Here is a 23402-nt window from a genome sequence, read left to right on the forward strand (position 1 = left end):
CAAAATACCCCCAACAATGAAATCGTGTTTTGATTGGTTAACGTCGATGTCATTCACCTAACCCGCTGTTTGATTGGTGGGTTTAATGCTGACGCAGGAAGGTGACATATAGTATCATCAGAGAAGGTCGCGGAAATTTCAACGCTTGTTATTATTTTTTTGTTTTCAGAAAGATATTGTTTGGGTAAGCTTGACTTATTTTTGTCTGTTTTATTACATCGCGACGAAGCGATCTTTAATTTACTGTAGACCAACCCACGACCTGTATTTTAGCTTTAGTCTATCGACGTTGCTTGTTAGCCTGTTAGCCAAATAAGCTGAGGCTAGTCTAGGCTTCCAGCTTGACAAGCAGCATCTTTAAACATAAAATATCACGTTGTTTCGTTAGTTGTTATTTATTCAAACAAACAAACAAACAAACAAACATGTGACGACCAGATAGTCATATTCTCTTTTCTCGTCTTCCTAAAATTGTGTTTATTATCACGCTAGCTGAAGTTATTAGCTAGTAGCTGTCAGGCTGAGTTCCAAATCACACCATGCTTCCTGTATAGGCTCACTACTGTGGGTGTGAAGTAATGGGCTTGTACAGTGGATTCAGTGCACTGTGTGTGCGAGCCGTTTGGGATGCAGCCGCTGCTGTTTTGTTAAGTGGATTTGAAGCTTTGCATCAACTGCACGAGACAGCAATAAACACCAGCTTTCTTTAAAACTTTCTTCAAAAAAGTGATCTCTCTCTCTCTCTCTCATATATATATATATATATATATATATATATATATATATATATATATATATATATAGTGAAAACATAATAACAATGGTTAAACAAAGGGAATCATCATTATTATTAAGACTAATTGGGTGTTTTATTCTTAGCTGTTAGTGAGGTTTAAATGAAAAGTCCACCCTGAAACACATTAAATATGTTTATGTTGAAATATTCTGGATGTGCTTAGAGGTTCTGGTGTTAATTTGTTGGTCGGTGCTGTATTTTCATTATTCCTGTGAGAAGTTGTGTGCCTTGCTGACGTCACAGGGGGACATTGTTATTGCCAGGGCAGTTATAATGGTGTTTAATAGGAGATAAAGATTTCAGTGATCTCAAACATAAGTGATAATTGCCCAGTTTTGCTGTTCGCTCCTAAAAACAAAAGAGCAAGAGCTTCTTTTCACCATTTTCCAGCAATGTTTAGTGTCATATTAATGAGAAATCCAAAGGAGAAGTAGTGGACTCAAAGTCCCAGAATGCAGTGCAGCTATACAGCACATTTGAGCTTGAGTTACAGCAGAGACTTGGCTAGTTAGTGATCTAAAAATGACAAGCATGATGGTGTTAGCATGACAGTAGACGTTTTGGAAGCTGACCTGTTTAGGTAGAGGTGAATTAGGCAGAGGTGAATTCCCAGTGATGCCACTTATCATCAGGTAGTTGAAAGGCATTGTGGGAAATGTAGGAAACATGAAAAAAGTCAACCTGGAAATATACCAATATGTCAGTGAAAGAAGTCAACTCAAAATTTAATTAAAAACCAAATCTTTTGCACAATTAAAGATCAGACATTGATGGTAAATGTTGATGTGCAAGTGAGTTAAGGTGGGTTTGTCTTTTAATCCTCAGGGCTCTCAGCTGTAAGCTATGATGAATGTTACAAGGAAAAATGGTGTGTGGGTGTGTGTGTGAGTTTATTGGATAATCCTACCTTCTATCTACAGTGCCTTGAATAAGTATTCACTCCCGTTGAGCTTTTTACCTCTACTGATTTTTCCCTGAACAATGAAATATTTTGAGACTTGAATTATGTTTGTAAATTAAGTCCGTGCTGAGGATGGTTTTTTTTTGTTTGTTTGTTTTTAAGAAGACTTGAACAAAAGACAAAGAAAAGAGTGTGTATAGACGCGTAACTTCATAGATGGTTCTTTAATTGTAGTCCTAATCCATTCTGTTTTGTTTGTACTTTGGAGTTATGGAGCTACAGATAAGCTGCAATCTTCTCTTCTTTATAAACAACCAACAAAACATATTGTGGCTTTGTTTTCTTTTGCACCTCATCCTGAGTGTCGTGGTCATGGGTGTAAAGACCATCTGCTAACCCAAGCTCTCTGTCTATATATATATATATATATATATATATATATATATATATATATATATATATATATATATATATATATATATATATTAATTATAGTGTGTGTATATATACAGCACTGATCTCTGAGGATTTCTGTAAAGTAGCTTTGTGACAGTGTCTACTGTTAATGGCTTTATAAATAAACTTGCACAGACTTCAGACATCTTGACCTACTCTTTTCATATTCAAACACGCACGCACACACACACACATGCGTGTTATTCATGAGCGGTTTTACGTCACCTTTACCAGATAGACTACCTCAAGCAAAGTGACGTAGTATCAGGTTTTGTATTTCAAACAGTTCTGGTTATACTGGTAAAATTTTAATAATGAATTATACAGATTATGATGTTTTTGAATTTGTAATACATGCTGTGCGTGTGTATGTGTGTGTGAGTGCGTGTGAGAGAGAGAACTATGCAAATTTCTAGGTGCTGGTGGTGTCGCCATGACACACACACATACACACACACACACACGCGCTAGGGATGCACTGATCTGATACTAAGCGTTGTATTGGGATTGATACTGATGTGACATGCTGCATTGGTATCAAATTGGATTTGGATTTGATTGGATTTTCGCATCGTGTCTCCTAGCGTGGTTCATGTTGTGAATGTGTGTTATTGACATATCAGAGATCATGCCCATGACCAAAGACGCAACTTGTCTTAAAACATGCCACCATCATGCCCGTGACGAAGCTCACAGAAAGTAAGAAAGCGTCAGAATGGGGTTGTAGGTCATTTCTCAGAGCTCTGATAGCGGCGTTATATCGAAAATAGAAAAACAAGAGCAATACATTCTTAATACTAGGAGTGCATTGATTGGAAGATATGGATCGATGCATCAGTTTAAAAGGAAACCATTTTGCAAATTGACTAATATAGATTACAATGGATTAAAATTGGATTATTATTGAAAAAGGACACACAAATAGTGTAAAAAAAGAAGTCATATTTTTATACTGATATTTAAACAAACAAGGAAGTTGATTTGCTTGTAAATCTTTCTCTACGTCATCATCATTTGTTAATTAACAGCAGGCCTAATTCAGATTCTGAATAAAAATGGTCACATATCGATCACGTTAGTAAATCAAATCATATTGTATTGTAGCGTAGCAGATTCAGTGATATCTTCAAATATCTAATCGTAGCCTTTTGAATCGAAATTGTATCATATCATGTGGAAGGTTAAGGGTTACCTTCCAGATCAACTTACACCACTACTGAACACATTAACAAAAAAAAACTTACACCACTACTTAACACATTAACTTTTTTTTCCTCGTTTATCAAAGACGAGTCTTTCACAAAGTCACAAACAGAATGATTCCTCTAACCGCAGTGGTTCTCAAGGTGGGATCTCTGAAACATAGCCAGGTGTCTGTGTTATTTTTTTTGTTTGTTTTTGTTTTTAATTTAGTTACAGTGATGGAAATCATAACCCAGAGAGATCTATTTCACTGTTACAAAGGTCACTGGCTACAATAGGTTTGAGAACCGTTGGTCTATAGAATGAAGAAAATGTCACTTCCTGAATAAGTGTCTGTATATGTTAAGTGCATTCGCTTTTATAAAACAATCATATGTATCAAGTTGTTTTAGACACATGTTCAGCTCAGCATGGTAAAATTTCTCACACTCACTCTCGCCTTTCTTTCCTGTGTTTTTTCTTCTTTTTCCCCAGCCTGTGGTTATGACGACTCTGGACGACAAGCTCCTGGGGGAGAAGCTGCAGTACTACTACAGCAGCAGTGAGGATGAGGAGAGCGACCATGAGGAAGATGAAGGCCAGTCCAAAACCATCAGGGATCAGGAAGTGCTGCAGACTGAGATAGACTACAGTCCTGACGGCACTGTTGTTAACACCGGTGCGTATTTTACGTTCTCATCTTCTTCAATCTGTCTAATCTAATCTTGTATTTGTCGTTCATCTTTTTTTTTTTTTTTTAAAATCCTTTTCTTCAAAATGCTTGCTATATCTCTTACTCGGCATAAAGAATGCCAGATCAGCCATGAAAAAACACTTCACACAGAAATACACTGAATATTACTGACAATTATTAGATTATCTGTCACAGCATGAGGATAATGCTTACATCATCCAAATGAGACACCCAAACTAATGCAAAGTGATCATAATACTTACATTTTGTTACTGGTTCCACACAATTTTTGCAGCTATATGCCTTATGTGTATTTCAAGCCATGATTAATTCATTTCCGTCTAGAAGATTTGCTGGTTTTGTGCACAGGCGCATTGTCATGCTGGAACATGTTTTGGCCTCTTAGTTCCACTGAAGGGAAATCATAATTACTCTTCACTATAATAACATAAGTAACTTTGCATTCAATCATTTTTGCTAGAATAACTAGATAAGAGACTGAAAAAGCACAATTCTTTTTTCCTTTTGGTAGTCAAACACCATGTTCAATCAGCAACGCGCAATGTGATATTCAATAATATTCAAGACTTGAATTTGCAGTACTGTTTCTGAATGTTGTTGTGTTTTCTGGTTTCCTGTTGCGTTTTTGGTTTGTTTTGCACAATAATTATCCTCACACACCATGGGGTTTAAAGGATTGCTCAGGCAGGTCACCATTCAAACTGTGGTAGTAGTTCTCGGCAAAATTTAATGTGTTGCCTTGTGGGTCCTTTTGGTGTTTTTTTTTATTATCTTATCATTAATTACTTACCTCATTTCCTCAGTTTTATTTGTTTGAGTGCTGATTGCAGTTAGTTCTTTTCTTCCAAAGAACTTTATAGAGTTCAGAGGTTAGAGTAGAGTAGTTGTTGTTCTTCCTCCTTTTATTATTATTTTTATTCCTTTTATTTTATTTTATTGAAATCATGTCCGCTTTGTGTTTGGGGCAAATAAATAAAAAAACACGCTAATTTGCGCTTATAAGGGAGAACAAGGCTGTAAAAACAATTCTGACCTGTGTGTGTGTGTGTGTGTGTTTGTTTGTGTGTTTACTTGCAGGTCCAAAAGGTGTGATCAACGACTGGAGGAAATACAAGCAGTTGGAGACGGAACAGCGAGCTGAGCAGCAGAAGGAGATGGAGCGGCTGATAAAGAAGCTCAGCATGACCTGCAGATCGCAGCTGGATGACGAGCTGGACAAGCAGAAGCAGAAGGAGCTGCAGGACAAGATCAACGGCAAGGTTAGCTGCCATATTTGAAAAGTACAGATAAAGCAAACTGTTTCTCAATACAGCATGTAGAATGGCCTAATGTTGCTGTGTGGAAAGCTTAATTGCTCAATTACTCTGTTAGAACTAACTCAAGCTGGCGGTATACTTCATACAAAAAAAAGAACAAAGTAGTGGTTTGTGTTCCTGCACTCTGGGGGTCTGGAGTGTCCAGACACAACTCCTCCTAACCACCACGTCTTTAGTTCCAAGACCTCGCTCTGTCTCTGATTGGTCCAAATATAGTATGGTTGCTTATGTCACTGTACAATAGTGAGACCAACATGCAGAAAACTTTTGCCACAATTGCTGTTTCTTGTGTATTTGTTCTGTTTGTGTTGCCAGGTCTGTGCTCCAAAAACAAGCCTAACCCTCAGATTATGCAGCTTCCAAACCCTGTGCCCTGCTTTTAAAGTCAAACCTTCTAAATACAGAGCTAATATTGAGAGAGCAATCAGAGGTGCATGTTTGCAGACAAAACAATTTTCCTGTGGAAAAAAAAAAAGTAGATTAAAAGCAGTTTATGGCTTTGAACTGGACAACAGAGAAATGTTAAAATGTATGAAGTTGACGTACGGCTTCCCAAAAACAACCTGCGCCTCTGAGTGGTACAAGGTGCTACGTTTCGAGTATGCTGACAACTTCAGCAGCAGTTTACGTTCATTTTGTTCTTCAGTTGCTTGAACTGTACTGCCAGGTTCACAAGGACACAAAAACTGAGAACACTTGTTAAATGATTTGGAACAAAATGTATATTATCTTTCTTCCATTCCCTGTTTTCCTTCAGGTAACACTGCGAGTTGATGAGGAGGAAGATGACGATGACGAAGCCTTCCTCCAGCAGTACCGGCTGCAGCGTATGGAGGAAATGAGACGGCAGCTGAGTGGCGGGCGACGTTTTGAGCGCGTCATCTCCATTTCCTCAGGCGAGGAGTTCCTGCGTGCCATTGATGAGGAGGGCAGAGGCACTCTAGTGCTGGTGCACATTTTCGAGCCCGACGTGCCCGCCTGCCAGGCCATGGAGGGAAGCCTGATTTGTCTCGCTCTGCAATACCCGGAGGTGAAGAGCATCTTGCAGGAATGCTTCATGCAGAAATGCCACTGTGGCTAATGTCAATATGTGCCAAGTGGAGATTAGGAGTTGTACAAACATGCTAACAGGAAAATGCTAAATGCAAGCAGGAAAATTTACGTTAGATAAATTATCTGCACATGTTGACATAATTACTTGAACACTTCCTGTGTACACATTTTATACTTCTACTAATATTCTAATATTTTGTCTCATGCATTATTTGTAGAAGTGTAGAACAAAAACCCCATTTTGCTTAAGCAGTGATCTAAGAGCTGAGGGGTGACTCTGTTGTGTCGATGGGGGCATTTGCACATTCTCATTTCATGACCTTAATGTACTGTAGTATCTCATGCCTGAAATTGCATACATAGAACATAACACTTTGAAATTCACAATATAATCTTTTGTTAATGCTGAATTAGTCTGCTCTTGAGCAGGTCTGAGGTTACAGACCTTGTTGTCTTGGTAACAAGTCTGACAACAGATTCAAAGAGCAGACAAATTCAGGATCACACATAATCGTCAACAATACAATCCAGCAATCAGTAATCCACAGGCAAGAGCAGGGCCCCGGAAGCCCGTTTCGCTTTTATATGCTTTATTTTATGCAAGCTGTAGAAACAAAAATAACTGTGATATGTGATGCATACCATTTTTATTGGGACTTTCTGGTTGTACTCATTTATGACTTCTGTGTGTGTGTCTGTATGTGTTTGTGTTTGTTGCAGGTGAAGTTCTGTGCAGCACAGGGCTCAGTGCTGGGCACCAGCGCTCTGTTTCGCAGCTCGGCGCTGCCCGCTCTGCTGCTCTACCGCGGCGGCGATCTGGTGGGCAACCTGGTACGCGTCTCTGACCAGCTGGGTGATGACTTCTACGCCACTGACGTGGAGGCCCTGCTGCAGGAGTACGGCCTGCTCCCTGAGAAACTCCCACACGCAGCCACACATTCATCCATCCGCACCGGCAACACCAACGACTCCGACAGTGACCTGGATATAGACTAAAGAAAAGAATACAATATGTACACATTTCCCCACAGTAACTCATTGCTGACTGAAATGACCAAAACCAGTCACATCTGAGTACGTATATATATATACACACACACACACACTCTCTCAACCCCACACACACTCTAACCCTCCAGCAATCATCACAGTGGCCTGGATGTGGACTATACACACCTAGTGTGCACACAAACACAGGCAACTGCATAGTAGCTCATGAGCATTTGAAGTGACCAAAACAAATCACAGATGGATGGACACACACACTGTGATCCTTGCTAAATATGTGACTTTAATTAGTGGACCTGGTTTACTTACACAGAATTTTGTACCAAACTTAATTCACTGGACCAAAAAAACAAAAAGGATGCAGGATGTTCAGGTGTGTGTGTGTAGTGTGGTGTAGACAGAGATAGGAATACATGAGGGTTTTGGCAGTGTGTGTACATTTTGCATGTCCTCTCAGAAACGCAAGATTTTCTTTTCTGGCTACCGAGGTAAAGGTTAGTCATAGCATTGTTTAGCTATAGTAATACACAAGTCAATGAAAAGCCCTAAAAGATAACATGAGACGGTTTCAACATGTAATCATTATCAGAAACTTATGAAATATGCTCTTATGTTTATTTTAATATGAAAGCCTTCGTTTGTGCTCTATGCAATCCTGGAGGCAGAACAAGTCAAACATCCATCTGTGTGTAACTATTTATTCTAGTTTTAGCTGAATGTGATTTTTTTTTTTGTGTTGTTGTTTCTGTGTGTTGTTTTAGCTTTAAAACAAGAGAATTTTGACTGAGAAGCTTCTGTTAGTTTTCTACATTTTATAAGTGTCTGTTCTGTCAACAATGAAATAAAATAAAAAAAATAGCTTGTGATGTTCTGCTGATCCTGGTCCTTTTTGTTTATATATTTGTTTGTAGTCTTGGAGGTTGAATGTGTCTGTAATATAACTCTTTCTCACTGAAATACTGGGTGCATTATAGCCATGTATGCATTCAAAGGAAATGATGGATGGATGGATGGATGGATGGATAGGTAGAAAAAGTGCTAGAGATATATCAATAGAGATAATATTAAAAATATTAATAAAGAGATAACAATAGACCTAAATTATACATAGTTATACACTCACTGTCCACTTCATTAGGAAAACCTGTACACCTGCCCATTCATGAAGTTATCAGTCAATCATGTGGCAGCAGCGCAATGCAAAATATCAAGAGCTTCAGTTAATGTTCACATCAAACATGTGAATGAAGAAAAAGTGTGCTGTCTGTGACTTTGATTGTGGCGTGGATGTTGGTGCCAGATGGGCTGGTCTGAGTATTTCATAAACTGCTGATCTCCTGGGATTTTCACACATAACTATCTCTACAGTTTACACAGAATGGTATGAAAAACTAAAGAAAAAAACACAATATGTACACTGAGTGAGAGACAGTTCTGTGGGTGGAAGCACCTTGCTGATAAGAGTGATCAGAGGAAAATGGCCAGATTGGTTTGAGCTGCCAGCAAAGATAGAGTAACTCAAATAATCACTCTTTACAACTGTGGTGAGCAGAAAAGCATCTCAGCATGCACAAAACATCAAACTTGAGGAGGATGAGTTACAATAGCAGAAAACCACATTGGGTTCCTCTCCTGTCAGCCAGGAACAGGGATCTGAGGCTATCATGGGCACAGATTCAGCAAAGTAGATCTGCATGATTTTTTGCATTGTGCTGCTGCCACATGATTGGCTGATTGTATTGTATTGTTCCTATTAAAGTCGACAATGAGTATGTGTAAATACATACTTAGAGTCGGCTCTTATTGGTGAGCTGAGCCAAATTATCTGACTTGCCGAAAAGTACCGGAAGTCCCATCACTAAGACCCATTTGCGGTTATTATAAGATAAATATGGAGAATATTCCATGCCAGATAGAAAATCAATCACACTGGAGTGTGAAACGCAATACTCAGCCTGATTTTCATTGGTGAGCATGAGGTCAGCGCTGTATACTGAAAAGCAACACCTTCATTGCATTGCTATTACATCTCTATCTTTTTATTCTTCAGTGGAAAGCAATCAACGGGGGATTGCTTTTTAAGAATTAAACGCTCAATGCATGTCAGAAGTGAATATTATCCACCATTAAGGGCAATCCATGCTGCTGCATTGCATTTCACTGTGCGATTCTATGTGAAATACACTACACAAACTGTATTGCTTTTCATTTGTGACATACAGAAACTATTCTACCCTGAAAAACAAAACCTTCATTGCACTGGTCTTATGTCACATTATCTCTTCAATGAAAAACAATTTTAAAAAAAAATTGCTTTTTGTTTAAGAAGTAAATGTTACAACTGGCAGGTGAATGCAATTCCCATAGCACCGCATTTTACTTTCATCACTCCGTTGCGCACGTGGCACACTGAAATGCAGTCAAAGTCCATTTTGTGGCTCTTTGCCGTGCTCTGGGATGTAGTTGTAACTGGAGAAGGGGAGAAGAGCCTGAAAGCATTATCCAGGAAGCATCCATATAACGTCTATAATAGCATCCATATATACAACTCTCCATATAAAGGAACGCCCTTTATAGTTTCTTACTGGCTCCTTCTTTCTTCATTCCTACTGCACTAGATCCTTAATCCTCAGACTTTTCAGAATTAATACTAAAATCCGTTAAAAGTATTTATATGACTAAAAACACTTAGAGCTCACTGCAGTGTGATTGCTTTTCTGTCATGGAAAAGTCTCCATAGAGGAAAAAATCCCAGACACCCCTCCCACCAGACTATATATGTAGAATAATGTACAATTAATACAAAATATAAAATAGCTTTAATCTCCAAACACACCTGATTTAACTAATATGTTAATTACCAGTTTACTGAGTTTAACTGGTTATATTACAGCAGGGAAAACACTAAAAATGTGCAGGGAAGAGGTTCTCCAGGTCCAGGGTTAGGACCTGGTGTCTTAGGAAATATTTTTGTGTTGATTTTTTTTTGACAGAAGATTGGAATGGACACATAATGATGAGGCAGTCTACAACAAGGGACAGAGCAGACTCTACTTTTTGAAGAAGCTCAGATCCTGCAGTGTATGCAACAGGAAGCTATGTATACACTCTGTGGCCAGAATTTTGTGGACACCTGTCCATCACACCCATCTGTGCTTTTTGAAGATCCCATTCCAGATTTAGTCCCAGTTTGCTGTTATAAGAACTTCCACTCTTCTGGGAAGGCTTTCCACTAGATTTTGGAGCATGGCTGCTTCCAGCATTGTGACAGTACAGGCACAGTTTTTACACTGGATGCCCTTCCTGATGCAACCCTCCCCAATTTTATTCGGGCTTGGGACCGGCACTGAGACCGCACTGTTGCACGCAACCGCAGTGGCTGGGGCTGGTTCCCTGGCCGGGTGAGAGCGCTGTGGCCTAACCACTAGTCCTCCAGGGACCCTGCCTTTGACAAAAGAAGAACGTATTGAAATCATTCTCATGGCTGGATTAGGAAGCTGTCATAAGGTTGCGATGGACTTTAACAGGGAACATGGCAAGCACATTACACATGACACTGCTGCCAAACTTATTAACAAATTCAAAAAGACTGGAAGTGTTGCGGACCAACCAAGAAGTGTTCGTCCGTGAACATCCACTGATGAAGGCACGTATGCATGGAGACTTTTGGGACACCCTGTAGTTTGGGGCCCACATATGAGTGTGATGGTCAGATGTCCACAAACGTTTGGCCATATAGTGTCTGTTCTATCTATCTATCTGTCTGTCTCTGTCTGTCTCTGTCTGTCGGTCTCTCTCTCTTCATCTTTGTCTGTCTGTCTGTCTCTCTGTTTGTATCACTGCCTGTTTGTCTGTCTGTCTGTCTTTCTGCTTGTCTCTCTGTCTGTCTGTCTGTCTCTCTCTCTCTCTCTCTCTATCTGTCTGTCTGTCTGTCTGTATCTCTGTCTGTGTCTGTCTGTCTCTCTCTCTGTCTCTCTCTCTCTCTGTCTCTCTTTCTGTCTCTCTCTCTCTGTCTGTGTCTGTCTGTCTCTCTCTCTCTCTCTCTCTCTGTCTCTCTCTCTCTGTCTGTGTCTGTCTCTCTCTCTCTCTCTCTCTCTCTCTCTCTCTCTCTCTGTCTGACAGCAGAGGGCTCCCTTTAGTATCCGGTCTGTTTGACAGGTGTTCTTTCACAACCACTTAAATCACTTGCTTGAATAATTTCCTTGAATTCCACGTTTTTTTCTTTGGAAGCTGCAATAGCTCAGAAGAACAGAATACAGCAGTTTCATTGCAACATTGAAGCAAGGCGCTGCAGTGCAAACAGGACGTGGCGCTCCTCTGTTTGGAAAAGTGACGTCTCGTGCGCTGGTAGCTGCGGCGCATCGTGACGTTTCATGTACACGTCGCTCAGGATGTGCTTCGCAAAGATGGCGGACAAGTGTCAGCCTTAACGTCCTGCACAGCTGGAAGAATAACACGCTCTATCATATCTACCGAGTTTGTGGCTTAGCAGTAAAGCTAAAGCTCAGAGGTAATGTTCTGTGTTGCTCTTTTCATCTGACCTTTGCAAGATCTCATACTGTATTGCAGTTTTGTCTGGGCTAGCATGCTAACGTCAAATGCTAGTTAGCTAGCTAATGTGAGTTGGGCTGCGAGTCGCTAGCAGCTAGTTGTTGGGGAAAATACTCAGGTTAAATCTTCATAATATACGATTTGTGTGCAGCTTGCTGATATGTTTGACGGATTTTAAGTTACAGCTTTGTTAAAGGGCTATTCGATTGGTATTTTGGTGCATATGCTAGTTAGCTGAACTGCGTTAATCCTTTGCTTCCAGCTGAATCCTTCTCGCCTCGCTTATCTAACTATATGATTAGTTAAACTATTACTGGTTGAAGTTGTCTGAAGTGTGACAAATGTTTTGTCAGTTTATTTCAGGTTTCTAACGTGCTTTGTTGTAACACGTAGCTGATGTTTTAGAATGCATTGTAAGGATTGCCGGTATCTCATGCTAATATAGCGCTAGCATTAAGTAACTTTTAAACTAGCCTGCATGCTAGCTGTTGTAACGTCGTCTAGTTCCTTAAAACCTTAAATTAAACCTTGAATTGAAGTTACCGCTTCGGTTTTTGTTGGTATGACTATATATATATTTAGAGGCTATTAAAAAATAATCAGCTGGCTAGCTTTAAAGAGACGTGTTAAATCCGGAAGTGATGTCAGAGGAACCATAACAAACGTGCGTCCAGTGAGAGATGCACAGGTGTCCATACATCTCTATATATGTCTTTATTTCAGTATGCAGTCTGATGGAAAAAAAAAAAAAAATCCAAGTACTAGATCCTTCCACTTACTTGTCCAGCAAAAGAAAAAGAATGACATTATTTTAGTTTATTATTATTTTTTTTTTCCATCTACACTGTCTGTAGTGTTAGTAGTGAAAGTGGTTTTGTGAAAGTCACGATTTAAAATGCCACAACTGAATTAGTCACTTGTATTTGATATTCGGGTGGAGATAACACTTATGACACCGAATCAGTTCACACAACAGCACACACCTGTTCTTGATATTAATTTCCCTAACAGACACTCACACTGTGCAGTTCACCGAATTCTGTTGTGTAAACGAGCAGGAAATGACGTCATAAAAGCTCTGCAGGGGGTTTATTTATTGTACTTAAGTGTGGCTTTTGGTATTATTAACAATATTGCCTTAAAATACCGCGACTTTACCTGTATGTCATGTTGGGGAGTTCCTAGCCCAAAATGAACTTTAGCAGGCATTGTGTTTTGCGATCCTGAGCTCAGGATGCTGTCTGTGTGGAGTAGACGGATTGGCAACTCCATCTAATTACACCGAGTGTGATTGTGTTGTTTCGTCCAGGGTGTATTCCCACCTCGCACCCAGTGTTCCTAGGATAGGCTCTGGATCCAACCCTGACCAGGATAAAGCAACACTGACCAAGATAAAGTGATTACTGAAGACGAATGAAAGGTTATTTTGAGTTATAGTTGAGTAAAAGTACACTTTCAGCTCACCAGACAGTTGGTTGAATTAAGAAGGCTGTTTCGTTCTGAGGCAATTTGCCTTGGATTTGCTTTGATGCACATGTGTGGAGATTGAACCAGAGCTGCTGCAAGTGAACGTCCTTATCACTTGGTCATGGGAAACTAGAAAACCTGCCTAGGGTAAATGGTGTTCACATAACCATTATGCTCCTCTGGATATTCATTAGTTTAGATAAATATTCAAAAGTGTTCATTGCTTATTGTAACAGACAAACTAAGCAGCAAAGTCTTACCCTAGTCAACACTGTCACCAGTTTTTCTTACTAGTTACCATTGGCTTGATATTTAAAGGAACAGTGTGCTTACTTTCAACAACAAGATATTTGGCTGCTTTATTCAGTTTACTCACCACATATTTTCAGAATATTCTGTTTTAGGCTAAATAATTTAACACTCACAACGCCAAGGACTGTATGTTTATATTTGTGTGGCAGCCTGCGAAAACCCATTGGATGTCACTGATGGAAATTATGAGTAACTGGGTTTTGACACAAAAGATTTTTTCAGGCTATGACATACTTTGACACCTCTAGTTAAAAAACGTAAATATACGTTTATGTATAAACATAAATAAATTTCCGAACTGTGTAGAAATGTTTATATCACATTAGCGAGATTTAACAAAGAAGTTTAACAAACACAGTTGTAAAAATGGTCAGTCAGCCCAAAGATGTTTTAGGGCATTTTCACACCTGACTCATTTGGAGCGTTTGTTTCGGAACCTGGTGCGTTTTCTCCCTTGGTTCAGTATGTTTGGACACGACAGTCGTGCTCGGATCTGCACCAAAAGAATTGGTCCGAGACCACCTGAACGAGACCACCTGAATGAACTTGTGGTGAGAAAGCAATCCAACCCAGCAGACCAACGAACCAACTTCTATAGCAGTGCATGATGGGAACTACGTTATGCTAATGGCTCGCAACATGCATCGCAGTTTAACTTGGGCCAAAGATGAAGTAAAATGCCTCATTGATATTTGGTCTGATGAACATATTTTTGAACAACTTTCAAAAACGCATAAAAACACCAAGGTTTACAACGTGTTTCACGAGATTCTCAAGGAGAAGGGCTTTAATCACTCCATGATAAATTGATTCCTGCTCAAACTGATAAATTATAATAATGCCGGCTAAAAAGAAAGCCACAATAAACTCACGGAGCTGCTGACTATCCATCTTGATGGATGACCACCATGAGCGGAACCCTGGAACATAATCAGGCACACTCTGACCAATGAGAGGACCGTTTACTCACATGTGATTTGCATTTGCAAATTTTGGTACATTTTGGTACGCTTTGAAAAGTTGCCTTGTGAAAGCGAACCAAGCCAAGGAAAAAATGCAAAATTGTAATAATTTAAGTTCCTGTTTCGGAAAACAAAGCACAGATATACAGGTCTGAAAACGCCTTTAGTTGCTAGCTAAGAAGTGTGCTTTCCTTGCACAGTGTATGTCATGCTTTGATCAAATTCTTAGTTATTTATTGGTTATGGGTATAAATTCCAGCTGTCAGATTATCTGTGATGCACATGCACCGTTGCTTACACTGTAGAGATGGCTGTAGATAAAGTTTGAAAAAATTTTGCATTAACAGAACAGAACACACTGAATTTATCATCCGTTATTTCAACACCAGCTTAAGAGTGAAGAGAGATTTCTTGAGTCTTGAGTCATTTACCTCAGAAGATGAGACTAATGTGGTTGATGATTATGATTGAAGTGATTATTCAGTTTTTCATTGTAAAGGTATAATTCTTTGATAACATGTCACTAATGTTGTTGTATAAATAGATTAGGTTATAATTGCAGAGGTAGTCAGGGTGTTTGCTTGCACTATTATCAAGGATTCCAATTTTACTGTAAATACAATAGATTCTAGTAGTTTATGAAGATTCTTTGCCATTAAAAAATTATATAAAGGATAGATGGAATGAGTGCTGGATAGGTTAGGCATCTGAGCAGCTTCTCAGCTTATTAGGCAATGAATAAACGCTGGTATAAAGACGGACATATTGTTTGATCATAATAATAATAATAATAATAAGTATTATTATTATTATTATTATTATTATTATTATTTATTATTACATAATGATATTAAATTAAATGCAAATAAAATCAATAAATAGCAATTGCTCTTTGATATATAGACACAAAATGGTAATTTTGTGTCTGTCTTTTTTTTTTTTTTTTTTTTAAACACATACACACGGTGACCACTTTATTAGAGACACCATACTAATGCTGGGTAGGGCCAACTTTTGTTCTCAGAACAGCCTCAATTCTACATGGCATGGATTCCTCAGGATGACATGATTGCATCACATAATTGTTGCAGATTTGTCTGTTGCACATTCATAATGTGAATCTCCCATTTTACCACATCCCTAAGTTGCTCTAATGGATTCAGATCTGGTGACCAGGGAGGCCATTGTACAACACTGAACTCATTGTGACGTCCATGGAACCATTTTGAGACAACTTGTGCTTTGTGACATGGCACGTTATTATGCTGAAAGTAGCCACTATAAGACAAATAGCACCACCACTTGCCAACAAGGCAGGTTGGGTCCATGGATTCATGCTGTTGACACCAAACTCTGGCTTCATGTTGCAGCAGAAATGGAGATTCATCAGACTTAGTGACATTTTTCCAATCTTCAACTGTCCAGTTTCTGTGAGCCTGTGCCCACTATAGCCTCAGGTGGCTGACATCAGTGCAACCCAAATTCTAGCCCATCCGCCTCAAGGTTCAACGGGTTGTGTGTTCTGAGATGCTTTTCTGCTCATTACTGTTGTAGAGAGTAGTTATTTGAGTTACTGTAGCCTTTGTTTTAGCATTCTCCTCTAACATCTCTCATCAACAAGGAGTTTCAACCCACAGAACTGCCGCTCACTAGATGTTTTGGGTTTTTTTTTCCGGACAATTCTGTCTAAACACTAGAGAGGGATTTTTATAAAAATCCCAGGAGATCAAAGGTTCCTGTAATACTCAAACCAGCCCATCTGGCACCAACATCCATGCCACGGTCAAAGTCCCTGCAATCACCTTTTTTTTCCCTCTATTCTGGTGTTTGATGTGAACATTAACTGAAGCTCCTGAAATGTATCTGCACGATATTACGCACTGTGCTACTGCCACGTGTTTGCCTGATTGAATAGTTGTATGAACAAACAAGTGTTCCTTATAAAGTGCCCAGTGAGTGTAGTTGACATGCCTTTTGTTAGGGATGTCAGATACGACATCATATTTTTATACTTAAATAAATATTTTAAAATGCTATTCAAAAGTCCTATTAACATATTTTACAAATACAGGCATAGACAGACATATATCTTGAAGCATTACCTGAAAACTGTGTTAGATTTTAAAATTTAACACTCACTTATTAGTGAAAGTGGATAAAATGCCTATTACTTTACTGCCATGTTTTGCATTTAACAATTACACAGTTTAACACACTGTCACAGTTATGTGACAGTGAATCAGTAGCCTTACTCTGAGATAAATAACACCCTCAGCATGCAACGATTATCAGATTAGGAAGTGTATCCAGCATGAGGTTGCATGTGTGTCCTGTGAGTTTTAGATGTGGTAGTGTGCTTGCAAAAAAGAATGCTCATTTGTCTTTTTGGAGATGGTATTATAAATGGGTGTTATTTGGTGACTGGGATTTATTTAATCATTCTTCATCCTCATCATCAGCAAATTAGATGCCTTTAGAATTTTCATGGTAATAAAAAGATTTACATGTAGCAGTAATATTCTTATGATGCATGGACAGGTCCATTTTGAAGTTATTCAGGATATGAGTACATGAAATGTATTTACATAGCCCAATATAGTCACAGCCCAATGTACATTTTCATTCTTCCTGCCAAAATGACACCTCACACATGTATCCAAGGTATATTGTGAGTAGTGACATGGCCATTATATGGATTGTGCATGTTTAAGGTGGTGAAGATAAATCTGCTTTGCCTGCCTTTGGCCTGTGACCTTGATGACTGTCTGAAATTACTTTAGCATAAACAAGTAGGTCCCTGGTTTAACAGGTCATTAACCTAAGGTTAGCTATGTGTCACCTTGTGAATCACACTTGTACTCATTCCACATTTTACTGTGTTGTGTGTAAATAATTGTGTGTGTGTCTCTTGGGGGGTTGGGTGGGTGTTGCTCATAAATTACCTGGTGTATATTTTTATATAATGTAGTGTTTTCCTTTTTAAATTATTTGGAAACAGTATCCTTTTGTGAAATTAACAGTAAATCAACTTGGCTAAGATGTTCTATAGATGATAATATACTTATTATGACATGAGTTTTTCTACTCTAATTAAACCAAACAATGTTTGTGCTTTTTCTCACCAGGGATAGTCTTCTGTCTTGAGCTCTGGGGGCCTGCATCAGTTAGCAGAGATGCAACCCCCTCCTCGTACTGCGCCTCCTGGAGCAAGTGGTACACCACCACCGCCACCTACCTCTGGTGGCTCAAATGCTTTCAGGAGAAATCGACCACACAAGCATGGAGCACTGGCCTCCAATGCAGCATCAGCTCCACCTTCACAGCCACTGACTGACCCTTTTGCCTTTGGGAGGCAAGGCTCTCCATCTGCAAGAGTAAGCAACCAGACTCCTCCTCTAAACAGTAATCCTCTTCCTATGCAAGCCCCTCTCGCAGCAGGTTTTAACCAGACTGGTCCACCTCAAGGCCCACCATCAGGAGCACAAGTGCCAATAGCTGGTCCTGTACACACCTTTTTCACCCCTCATCCTGGTCCTTCAGGACCTCCATTGGCCTCTAACCCACATTCTTCTGAACCTGGCTATTTCAGCTCCCAAGAACCAATGCCATACATTGCACAGTTGCCTAACTCTGTTCCTCCTTTCAGTTCTAGCATAATGCATGCTCCCCCAGCAGCCTTGACCCCGCCAGTTCAAAGTACACCTCCGTTTCAGCCCACACCACCTGCTCCATCCCATTCTGGGCCTGATCATGGCAGTCGTCCTCCTTCTGTTCAGAACTACTTTCAGCCAACCAGTGATACACCACAGCCTTTTCATGCACACCCCCAGGCACAGGCTCCTCCACCTGCCCCCTTGCCCCATCCTGGCCCATTTCAGTCACACACTCAGAATCATAGTCAGTCAGCCCTATTGAATATGGGTGAGCCAACAATTTTCCAGCTACAAAACTCTCACTTTTCAGCCCAGAGCTATTTCAGCCAGACAGGTGGTGCCTCAGAGCCATGGTTCAATCAGGTTCCACAGGACCCCTTGCACCGTTCCTGCCCCCTTCCCTATACTGTTCCATCTGCTGACCCTGGAACACTGTCCATGTTCTTTCATGGCAATGATGTAGAAAATGAAGAGACTCTTTCTGGTGAGGGCCATGTCAATGGGGTCTCCCACCCTCCACAAGGCAGAGAAGTAAATGAAACCCTTAATCCGTGTTTGAATGAAACTGGGAATGTCAAAGTGACTGCAGGTCCATGTGACTCAGTTGAGAATCTGGAATGTGTTCCAAATCAGGAAGTTTTGCCTAATGAACCACCATCAAGCCATGCTTATGAGGCAGGGCCTAACTTGGAAACACCTGACACCGCCTCTCGTCCTGCACGATCTGCAAGTGTCTCATCCAGCTATAGCAATGTCAGTCACAGCAGTGGTCATGCCCCCCACAGTAGCAGCCACCCTCCTCGACGACATCAGGGAGTTGTCGGGACATTTATCCAACAAGAAAGCCCACGGCCCCCTGATACACCAGCATCCCACCCTTCTGCTGGTGGTTACTTTGAACAGATAGATTCTGCTCCTGCTCCAGAGCCAAGTCCTACTTTCCCCACACCCAGCCCTCCAAAGCCAGTTGGGGTGTTCCAGGCCAGTGCTAACTCTTCCTTTGAGCCTGTGCGATCACACAGCGTAGGGGTTAGACCTGCTGAAGTTGACCGTGCTAGAATGGTAATGGAAAAAGGTGGAGTTGATATATTGCCTGGCAACTTAGAGCAGCCTCCAGACAATATGGAAACAATCTACTTTCCTGGAGGACAGGATCGCAGGCCTTCGTCTCGAGCTCAGGGTTCGCGACGACCCTGTGATAGTCCTGCCACAACCCTCTGGGCTCAAAGTGATGCAGCTAGTCTTGGTGCTAATATACTTTTGGCACCTGCAGCACCTCCTCTCGCTGCTACTATAGCTTCATCATGTAAGCCCAGTACTGAGATTATTCAGCCACCAGAAGATGGGCCCCTGGATCTGCAGCCTCCCAGGGCACATCCACAGTCTCACTCAGAGAACCTTGAGAACCCGCCTGATTCAACTCCTCAGGCAAGTTTGGGCTATGCTTCTTTGCTAGTGTCCACGCCTCCCACTGAGGCTTTAAACCAGCCTGTCTTGATTGCCACACCTTCTTCCAATTATACGGTGATTTCTCCTCAGATGCCTGTCCAAACAACCAATCAAATGAGTCCCAAGGAAACAAATGTGCCTGTTCAGCCACCATCTCAAGCTCAAGTGGCGAGTCAATTGCCACAGGGTTCCCACTCAGCCAATCATCCACCTCCCCTTTTCTCTCAAACACCAAGCTTTCACCCATCTTCAAGCCAGAGTCAGATAAATCTGGCACAAGAAGTCCAAGATGCTCCACCTCCTGTCCAACCAGCCCAGTCTACTACTTTGAAGGCCCAATCACCGAGAAGTGACTGCCAATCACTTCCACCTTCTAATTCACAAATTCCTTCGTCTGCTTCTGCCATCAATCAGAATCATCGCTCAAATTATGAACTGCTTGATTTTTCTATGCACCAAACACAGAGCACAAATCAGGCCCCTTCTCATTCAGCTCCTACCCCCGCCCCAGTAAATAATGCAGCTGGATTTTACTTGCAGGTCACCAAAGATGCGCAGCAAGGGGCACGAGTGGATAGTGAGCCTCCGCTTCAGCCACCAGCCCCGAATCTCCCTAGACCTCCCAGCAGTCAATCTAGCAATGGCCCCTCTGGTCCCTCCAATCCAGCTCATCCAGCTTCACAATATCAACCTCCCCCACAGGCTGCATCTGTTTCTCAAACCACCCCATCCTCCACATATCCTCCTCAATCTGGAAATTCTGCTGGTACACATGACCCCCAGCGTCCCCCATCTGCACCTGGGGGTCAGCATGGTTATGGTGCTCCACCTCCCATGCCTCCTGGACCTGGATTTGGCAGCTACTACGCAGAGTACCAGGATGGAAGGCATCCTTTCCCACCTCCATACCCACACATGGACCCAAGGGCTCAGCACTACTACCAGGTATTTTTAAAGTTCCTTCATTTAAATGATCTATAAAGTAAGGGATGTTAGGAATGTTGAGGTAACAGATAATAAATTGTTCACTAAAATCATTTTAAAAGAACACAATTTGAGCTCTGAATCTGTAGTTTTTCATTCAATTTATGTGGAACATGAGGCCACAATAGTGTGCTTACACTGGTTGTAATATTTTTATTTTTGTTCCCCCCATCCCCCATTTTCTTTTAAATTTGGTCTTCCCAATTCCCACCCACTAGCTAACTTCACCTGGGAAGGGTGGGACTAGCATTTGCTACCTCTGAGACACCTGAAGCCAACCTCTGCATCTTTTTGAACTGTAGAGTCACAGGCAGGGCATTACACACACGGAGGAAAGCTCTGCCTGCCCTATTCTGCATGCATGAGCTCCCAGACTCCTGCAATTGGCTAGTACTACTGTGAGTGACAGGGGAGAGAGTATACAATCCCTCCCACCCTGAGAGCTCTCTTGGCTCCTGGCCACAGGTGGCTCTGGCATCGTTTGGGATTCGAAACTCACAATCTCTAGATGACAAGGCGATTGCTTTTTTGTTGCACCACTCTGGAGCCTTTAATTAAGTTTATATGCTAAAATGACCCACTCTACTTGCAGGATGACCCATATCGAAGGGCAGATCCCCGGTATGGCCGGTACAATGGACCAAACCCTGGTTACCGGGAGGCAGACAGACAGCCAGAGAGGCCAAGTTCTAGGACCAGTCAGTACTCTGACCGACCCAACTCCAGGTAAGGTATCAGTGCGCAGAGGTCAACCACTTTGTCGCACAGTGTTGTAGCCATTGCACAACTATTAATTTTACCTATCTGCTCAGACACCTTTTCAATACTTAAAGTAAAACTGGTTCAGGTCATTGTGTCTTCTTACTGCACCTAAATACTGATAAACAACAGCACAGATCTTGTCAAATCAGATGGTGATTAACAGCCATACACAGGCTACATATTACTATTTAATGTTTTTTAGACTACTCTGTTAACACCTAAAATAAATGTATCAGTGCAGTAAATGTTCAAAAGAACAAATCTGTTTTGCATATTACACTGTTTCAGGACACAACAATTTTAAAGTCCATTTGTATGGACAACCTGGCAGCTCAGGTGAAAACGTTTGTTCTGGAACTGAGAGTGTGCAGCATGAAAGCTCATGTCCATCAACAACATCCTCCTTATAGCATAATAACCAGTCTTACACAAAGTGCAGTTGACTGCAGAATTGGTTTTGTCTCAACAAATGAATGTATTATTTGACTGGTCTATACAGCCCCTACAACATGTGCAAGATTCACTGTTTTCTAACAGTGAATGAAAGTATTATATAAATGAGATTATATTAATAGATCTTTGTGATTGGAGGAGAAAACAAAATTCCTAGTTGTTTTGAGCAGAAGCTCTCAGTGTTTGATTTGCTTCCTTGTTCTCTCTCTTTTCCCCCCTTTCAGGCAAGGGTATGCTGAGGATTACCCCAGGTCTAACCGCAGTGCCTATGAAGACTACTATGCAAATTACTATAAGTACATGGGTAAGTACATAGATAAACAGTTCTATAACTCTTCTCTCTTTTTCTGTGTATACATGATTGTGTGTGACAAAACAAAATCTGTTGGTTCTTAATTTGTGTGTAGATCAGAACAGGTGGTATGACCCCAATGCTCTTTATGACCCCCGTTATCGAAGTTACTATGATCAGGCCTATGGCTGGTATAACTATGACCCTGAGGCCTACAGGAGACAAGACCCCTACTTCGGCCAACAGTATTCCAACAGGTATACACCCATGCTAACTTTTTTTTTTTCCTGCTCCCTGACTGAGTCTTTTGGTATGTGATGTTTATGTTTAATCTCTGTCAAAAAAAACCTGGATATTGGTAAACTATGAAAGCACATACAGACTACTGATTATACGTCTCACCACAGTAGGTTTTTTAATTTTTATTTTATCTATTTATTTTTTTTGTATAAAATAAGGTTTAACCTGATAGTGAATATGACGTGACTGCACTGCTCTGCATTAGAGTCATTTATGGTAATTATGGCTAATTATAATATTAAAAGTCAAATAGATGACTGTTTATAATTAGATAAAAGAAACAAACTTTGATACAACAAAAAAAAACTATGTTTACTTCCTCAAAGATTTAATATAGTCTTGTACTGTTTATATGAGTTACTTAACAATGGTCATAGCCAAACTCACAAACATCATAGAAATGTCCACCTGTGGTACGCAGCAACAAATTTTGAATGTGTACATGTACTTTTGTCAAAAAAAAGTGCACACACGCTTGTTCCATAATAACCATCCTCAGGCGTGAAGGCTATGATGACCCATGGCGTTACTATCCTGGCTATGATTCGAGTTTTGATGACGACTGCCGTCGTCGGGACACATACGGAGATGAGTTGGAACGGCGCTCTGTTCACAGTGAGAGATCAACACACAGCCGCCGGAGCAGCTTCAGCTCCCGCTCACAGCAGGTCTGTCTCTCTCTGTCTCTCGCTCTGTGTTTGTCTGTGTGAGTAATATGTTGATATACAAACATTTATTGGTGCAAGGGGCAAAGCTTTTTGGCAGATAAGATGTGTATAGTGTTTTTCTT

At 40.7% G+C, this 23402-nt stretch overlaps 2 protein-coding genes across 4 annotated transcripts in view; both read left to right on the plus strand.

Annotated features, from left to right (window-relative positions):
- Window positions 1-43: 43 nt before the first annotated feature.
- pdcl (phosducin-like) lies at window positions 44-8301 on the plus strand. Its single transcript, XM_026929323.3, has 5 exons — window positions 44-184; window positions 3831-4014; window positions 5128-5309; window positions 6124-6396; window positions 7140-8301. Exons 2-5 carry the CDS (start codon window positions 3840-3842, stop codon window positions 7413-7415), a joined length of 906 nt encoding a protein of 301 aa, XP_026785124.1. The 5' UTR covers window positions 44-184; window positions 3831-3839; the 3' UTR covers window positions 7416-8301.
- Window positions 8302-11726: 3425 nt separating this feature from the next.
- Window positions 11727-23402, plus strand: part of sec16a (SEC16 homolog A, endoplasmic reticulum export factor) — a 35280-nt gene continuing 23604 nt past the window's right edge. For 2 of the 3 annotated variants that reach the window (XM_053240433.1, XM_053240434.1), the window contains exons 1-6: window positions 11727-11937; window positions 17845-20766; window positions 21398-21531; window positions 22245-22324; window positions 22428-22569; window positions 23112-23280. In XM_053240433.1, coding sequence (XP_053096408.1) covers window positions 17893-20766; window positions 21398-21531; window positions 22245-22324; window positions 22428-22569; window positions 23112-23280 — 3399 coding nt within the window. In that variant the 5' untranslated portion in view covers window positions 11727-11937; window positions 17845-17892. The remainder of the gene's footprint in view (window positions 11938-17844; window positions 20767-21397; window positions 21532-22244; window positions 22325-22427; window positions 22570-23111; window positions 23281-23402) is intronic. The other variant, XM_053240435.1, reaches the window with a different exon arrangement.

Source organism: Pangasianodon hypophthalmus, chromosome 15, assembly GCF_027358585.1.
Source record: "Pangasianodon hypophthalmus isolate fPanHyp1 chromosome 15, fPanHyp1.pri, whole genome shotgun sequence".
In the NCBI taxonomy this organism is placed as follows: domain Eukaryota; kingdom Metazoa; phylum Chordata; class Actinopteri; order Siluriformes; family Pangasiidae; genus Pangasianodon; species Pangasianodon hypophthalmus.

Bases quoted from the DNA above. Each gene is read 5' to 3' on its own strand.
- pdcl (XM_026929323.3), top strand. From the start codon at position 3,840: ATGACGACTCTGGACGACAAGCTCCTGGGGGAGAAGCTGCAGTACTAC. The intron at 4,015-5,127 runs GTGCGTATTTTA...GTTTACTTGCAG, and splicing joins CGGCACTGTTGTTAACACCG to GTCCAAAAGGTGTGATCAAC. The intron at 5,310-6,123 runs GTTAGCTGCCAT...GTTTTCCTTCAG, and splicing joins AGGACAAGATCAACGGCAAG to GTAACACTGCGAGTTGATGA.